Source organism: Pungitius pungitius, chromosome 1, assembly GCF_949316345.1.
Source record: "Pungitius pungitius chromosome 1, fPunPun2.1, whole genome shotgun sequence".
Classification (NCBI taxonomy): Eukaryota; Metazoa; Chordata; class Actinopteri; order Perciformes; family Gasterosteidae; genus Pungitius; species Pungitius pungitius.
The window spans coordinates 5,912,205-5,918,204 of record NC_084900.1 but is presented as its reverse complement, the minus strand read 5'-3'; the positions used below and the strand labels follow the sequence as shown (position 1 = coordinate 5,918,204).

Below are 6,000 nucleotides of genomic sequence, written 5' to 3'. Positions count from 1 at the left end.
TGTCCGGCGTCATGCTATTCTGATTCATGAATTTGCTCTTTTATGCAACACACGGATTTTGCTTTTAAATACACAGAGTATCTGAATGTCAAAACCAGAAATCTGAAACTCGTGGTGGATTGGAGGGAGAAAAAAAAAAAAGCAGGTGACCACCCACGTCATTACTCAAGGAAATACATCGTTAGCAGTTTACAGTTGCTGAAATATTTCAGTCTGGACCAAAGTGACCGACGTGGCTACCGAAGCTTAAAAGGCATGACATCCAGCGTCCCAGGGTCCCTGTTGTGATGAAATTAATTATTTCTGTGGGATTGCAATGGAAATCACCGTGGTCTATAGGTCACATTTCACGTTTTAAAGGTGGAGTGGACCTGGAAGCAAAGGTCAGTTGTCAGAAAGCCTTTATCCTCGCAAACCCGAGCGGTGGCCTGTTTAACCACGACTGACGGCGGACGACTACGCCCTGACCGCAGCTGCATGGGCCGCCCGAAAAAATCCAGGTCACAACAGTGTGACTGGGGAGTAATGTAAGAGAAGATTTCCCCCCTATTCTGAAGGTTTGGGCGCACCTTCTCATACAGTCGGATGAGGAGGGGACACGTTCCCACACGGTGGAGAAATGTTGACTTGCGTTTGACCCACATTATTACAGCGGCTTCCCAAATCTCACGCTTCTCTCCGGGTTCACGATAAGATACTATTGACTCTCCAGAGATTGCTGCGCATTGTTGCAAAAGGCCAAATATTGAGTTGAGATAAACCTACGAAAAGCAAAAGCAAACACCCCCCCCCCCGGCAATGCACGAAAGTACCCGAGTGGGAGCGGGATAATTCAGTTTCACAACAGTAGAGTAAGGGAGTGGTATTAATAACCGCGTCCCAAAAATAGAACAACGCATGAACTTCCTCTCAAATTCCTTGCCGTGAGCCACTATCATCGTAGCCATTTGGCCTCTTTGAAGACACGCGGCTGATTTAAAAGGCCGCACCGGCCACCCAGGGGGGGGCCGTCGTCGCCCTGCCCAGGATCCGTCCTCCCAGTGGCGTTAAAAGTAAGCCGACGTTCCATGTCGGGGACGACACCCCCGACATGGAAATAAGACAATAGAAGCGCGGGGGAGAGAGGGAAAGAAAAACCCAGAGGAAGGGAGAACACCACGGAGCCTGGTCGTTGCCCCCCCCCCCACACCCCCACCCCTCCGGCTGCACTCCGCCGCTGAAATAATTAGCCCCTGGTCAATGTGGACCCCCTCGTGGGACTCCGCCGCGACGTGTTCAAATGCGTATTGGCGGCGCGCGACACCAGCTGTGTGCCTCCTACAGGGAGCTGCTGCTGCACCGTGGCCTCCTCACCCCCCCCCCCCTCCCCCCCTCACCCCGAGGGCACGACACAAACGCCCTACACTCACAGGGCCCGAGCCAAGCGGGCGCTTGGTTTTTGCATCTCCAAGATGTTTGAGGGAAAGCAGCGGTGAAGTAGGACATCGCAACTTGTCCATGCTGGGGGGGGGGGGTGGGGGGGTGTGGCACAGATGGGAGTGCCAGCCCAAGGGGCTCAGAGATGGGGGAAGAAAGAATGGGTGGGGGGGGGGGGGGCAGTAGGCCTGATTCAGCACCACACTGCACCCAAGCTCAATTACGATAATAAACCCAGCCCCCCGAGAAAGGAATTCCCATGACTGGCAACCTCCAAATCCAAGATGGTGACCACCACGCCCAAGGTCATCTTTTAAGGCATCATTTCTGCAGGATTTTTTAAAATGCAGAACCATCTTACAGTCACCAATGCATGGTGTGTTAAAAGCCTATAAAATTGAATTTACTGCCATTTTCAGCACAGAGTACTTAACAGATGAGGATTTTTTTTTGTTCCATTACTTATGATATTTTGTATGGCTGCTGCTGAAACAAAGCCTCTACAGAGGGGGAACAAACAGTTGCTCAATAGTTCCTCCTTGTGGTAAATAGAAGAAATAAAACCAACACTCAAGAGAAATGCAAGCTGAAATGCAATCTTTGTTCCTTTCTATTGCAGTATTCTCATGGGAACAATTATGAATACGTACGAGAAGAATTATTCAATGGCACAAGAGATTTACAACTTCTTAACAGTGAAAACAGTGCAAGAGCAGATGTTGGCATTCCTCATATGCGGGAGGAAACGTAGGAAGGCAGAAGTGTTCCACTAGACATCAAAGAAGAACCACTAAAGTGTAACAAGACACGTGCAAAGTTGAGGGAATTGAGTCAGCGCGTGGCGTCAGGTGCCAGATCGGGTCGGAGGAAGTAGGCTACCATCCCTCCGGGGGGGGGGGGGTCCAGCTTCCTCTCAGCTTCTCACAGGTGTGCCGCTTCCTTTGGCCGTCTTCTTCAGGTGATGATAGTTGGGCAGAATCTTCATGAGGAAGTCCAGCTGCAGCGTCTGCGACTGCGGGATTAAAAAAGAGGAGAAGGGCACCGGCCCCGGGTCAATGCGCATCCGCACGGGGGGGGGGACCCATTCGGTGAGGCGGAGGCTGACCTGGGGCTTTTCGCTCTGCACGCGGCGGAGGCAGTTGGAGCCGTACACCACCGTGTTCTCCGGCACGACCTCGCACGCGTTGACCTGGCAGCACGCGCCGACGATGCAGCCACTGGTCAGGATCACGTTTCTGCCGAGGTCCGCTGGGGAGTCAGAGCGAGCAGAGGCGTTAATATCTCCGGGTTCAAGGGATCGAGGTGGGCGGAGTTGAATTTAAAAATAAAATCTGCTGACGAAGTTGTATTTTCATGTGATTTAAGCATTCTTGTCTGGTTGTGGAAAACCTTCTATATTATAAATAATAGAAATATGTTTATACCGATATATGGAATTGAATATAGTAACTGCATAGTGGATTGTATTCAGGGTGCACACACTATAGTACTTACATTTAGACTCAATCACATTGTTGTCCCCGATTTTCAAAGCTTGTGAAACTGGAAGAATCATCAAGGATTTTAACCCATGAATTAGTGTTTTGAACCTGTTTGAAACAGTGGTTATTCTTTTTTTTTCAATAAACACATAACAATGTATGAGGGTGATTTAAGTGAGCAGTACTAATAGAAGAATTCATACGCTTTAAAAATGAATGCACATTGAAATAAGTTAAAAACAATCGGTTATTATTATTGAAGATTTAGTTTATTATACCTATTCTGTGGAATGCAGAAAAGTAACTTTAAACCAATCAGACAAACATAATTTATTTGTTTGTTTATAGTTATGTCTATCATCAGTAACATATCAGCCATCAGCCCGCTAACCCTCTAACAACATATCTCTATGTCAATAATAATAATACACAATAAAGTCCATCTACATCTCCACTGTAAATTGCAGATACATCTCCTTTAGTAATAATGGTGACCAGGATGTAAACTGTGTCGCCATATTTCACAGCTGAAATAAACGTACAGTGCTCTCTGGTGGACAAAAAAAAACGTACCTTAAATGTCATTGTCTTTGCTTTAAATAAGGCCTATAACATACACTCACCGGCCACTTTATTAGGTACCCCATGCTAGTAACGGGTTGGACCCCCTTTTGCCTTCAGAACTGCCTCAATTCTTCGTGGCATAGATTCAACAAGGTGCTGGAAGCATTCCTCAGGGAGTTTGGTCCATATTGACATGATGGCATCACACAGTTGCCGCAGATTTGTCGGCTGCACATCCATGATGCGAATCTCCCGTTCCACCACATCCCAAAGATGCTCTATTGGATTGAGATCTGGTGATTGTGGAGGCCATTTGAGTACAGCGAACTCATTGTCATGTTCAAGAAACCAGTCTGAGATGATTCCAGCTTTATGACATGGCGCTTTATCCTGCTGAAAGTAGCCATCAGAAGTTGGGTACATTGTGGTCATAAAGGGATGGACATGGTCAGCAACAATACTCAGGTAGGCTGTGGCGTTGCAACGATGCTCAATTGGTACCAAGGGGCCCAAAGAGTGCCAAGAAAATATTCCCCACACCATGACACCACCACCACCAGCCTGAACCGTTGATACAAGGCAGGATGGATCCATGCTTTCATGTTGTAGACTCCAAATTCTGACCCTACCATCCGAATGTCGCAGCAGAAATCGAGACTCATCAGACCAGGCAACGTTTTTCCAATCTTCTATTGTCCAATTTCGATGAGCTTGTGCAAATTGTAGCCTCAGTTTCCTGTTCTTAGCTGAAAGGAGTGGCACCCGGTGTGGTCTTCTGCTGCTGTAGCCCATCTGCCTCAAAGTTCGACGTACTGTGCGTTCAGAGATGCTCTTATGCCCACCTTGGTTGTGACGGGTGGTTATTTGAGTCACTGTTGCCCTTCTATCAGCTCGAACCAGTCTGGCCATTCTCCTCTGACCTCTGGCATCAACAAGGCATTTCCGCCCACAGAACTGCCGCTCACTGGATGTTTTTTCTTTTTCGGACCATTCTCTGTAAACCCTAGAGATGGTTGTGCGTGAAAATCCCAGTAGATTAGCAGTTTCTGAAATACTCAGACCAGCCCTTCTGGCACCAACAATCATGCCACGTTCAAAGTCACTCAAATCACCTTTCTTCCCCATACTGATGCTCGGTTTGAACTGCAGGAGATTGTCTTGACAATGTCTACATGCCTAAATGCACTGAGTTGCCGCCATGTGATTGGCTGCTTAGAAATTAAGTGTTAAAGAGCAGTTGGACAGGTGTACCTAATAAAGTGGCCGGTGAGTGTATGTGATCCGCTCATTTCTGATGCCCTACAATCAAAAGGATACCGCATCCAACTTCAAACACATTATTGGTGCCAATCACCATGGTCTTTGGCTCCAGCCCCTCGGTGTCCGGCATGATGTTTTCCGGATAACTACAGACAAAACACACGTGGAGACCAAACAAGATCAGTTGAAACTGCAGGTGGCTGAATAGTTGATGTGTGCTGATCACGCAAAAGTGTACCTGTTAATAATCAGCGCCTGCTCCTCTATCAGATTTCCCTCTCCGATGATAATAGGCCCGGCCTCTGCTATGATCCGGGCTTTGGGGTGGACCACTGTTCTAGCGCCTGTACAAAGGAAAAGAAATTAAAAAAAAAAAATTAAAAAAATGAAACACCCAACGTACGCCATATGTCTTCCTGGAGCTCACAGCTGCTGGGCAGCAATATAACAATTAGAAACATGGCGCTTGCGATGAGGTCAAAAGCGAACTCTCACCTATGGTTACGTCTCCTCTTATTTCGCTTTCAACGCACACGACCGCTCCAGCCGCTATTTTGGCACTGCGAGAAAAAGACGGGGATAATGCGAGATATCAATGATGCGACCACAACATCTGCAACAGCTGGATAGCTAATCATGCAAAGCCCAATAATTTGCAATCACGCAGATTATAGATCATCATCAACAATGAATGCCTCGATATAAAGCCTTCATATAAACTGTATGGTCGATTTATAAATACTACAATGTTAAGATTATTACGAATTTTTATTTACAAACAGCTCGAATTGAGGAATGATAAGAAAAAGAAGCTCAACGCCAATTAAATGTTAGTTTTCTACCTTTTCTGTGCCATGATTTGCTTGGCGTCTGACATCCTTGCGATGATGAATACATGGGTCGATGGTTGATTATTAATCCTGGTTCAGTTGGCGCTCCGGCTTGATTACGTTGGCCTGAAAATCAAAACCAGCCTTTCACTCTGCTGCCCCCTACTGGATTCCTAAGGGTAGTGCAACCAATATGTGTGGAAAAGGTGGAATGCAACAATAGTTTATACATGTGTTTGATATTCATTAGGGAAAATACTGTATTTGATCTAGATATATGCCCTATATGTTATCATTAATAACCTATTTGTAAACAAAACACATCAACATACATCCCCTTCCTCACTCACTAATCTTTAGTTTTTATTATTTATTTTCAGTACACAAATAAAACAATTAAAATAACACACATGACCGGATTATCCCAATAAATACATGCATAAAGCATT

General features: G+C 46.2%; 1 protein-coding gene across 1 annotated transcript; it reads right to left on the bottom strand.

Moving 5' to 3' along the window:
• Window positions 1-1,998: 1,998 nt before the first annotated feature.
• Window positions 1,999-5,681, bottom strand: LOC119222518 (dynactin subunit 6-like). The gene is made up of 7 exons (XM_037479246.2): window positions 5,564-5,681; window positions 5,217-5,281; window positions 4,960-5,065; window positions 4,779-4,867; window positions 2,911-2,958; window positions 2,522-2,664; window positions 1,999-2,428 (listed from the first exon to the last, which is right to left on the bottom strand). The coding sequence occupies exons 1-7, from the start codon at window positions 5,596-5,598 to the stop codon at window positions 2,330-2,332; spliced, it is 585 nt and encodes a 194-aa protein (XP_037335143.1). The 5' UTR covers window positions 5,599-5,681; the 3' UTR covers window positions 1,999-2,329.
• Between the last annotated feature and the right edge of the window lie 319 nt (window positions 5,682-6,000).

Bases quoted from the DNA above. Each gene is read 5' to 3' on its own strand.
- LOC119222518 (XM_037479246.2), bottom strand. From the start codon at position 5,598: ATGTCAGACGCCAAGCAAATCATGGCACAGAAAAG. The intron at 2,665-2,910 runs GTAAGTACTATA...CTGACTCCCCAG, and splicing joins CAATGTGATTGAGTCTAAAT to CGGACCTCGGCAGAAACGTG. The intron at 2,429-2,521 runs GTCAGCCTCCGC...TTAATCCCGCAG, and splicing joins TGCAGAGCGAAAAGCCCCAG to TCGCAGACGCTGCAGCTGGA.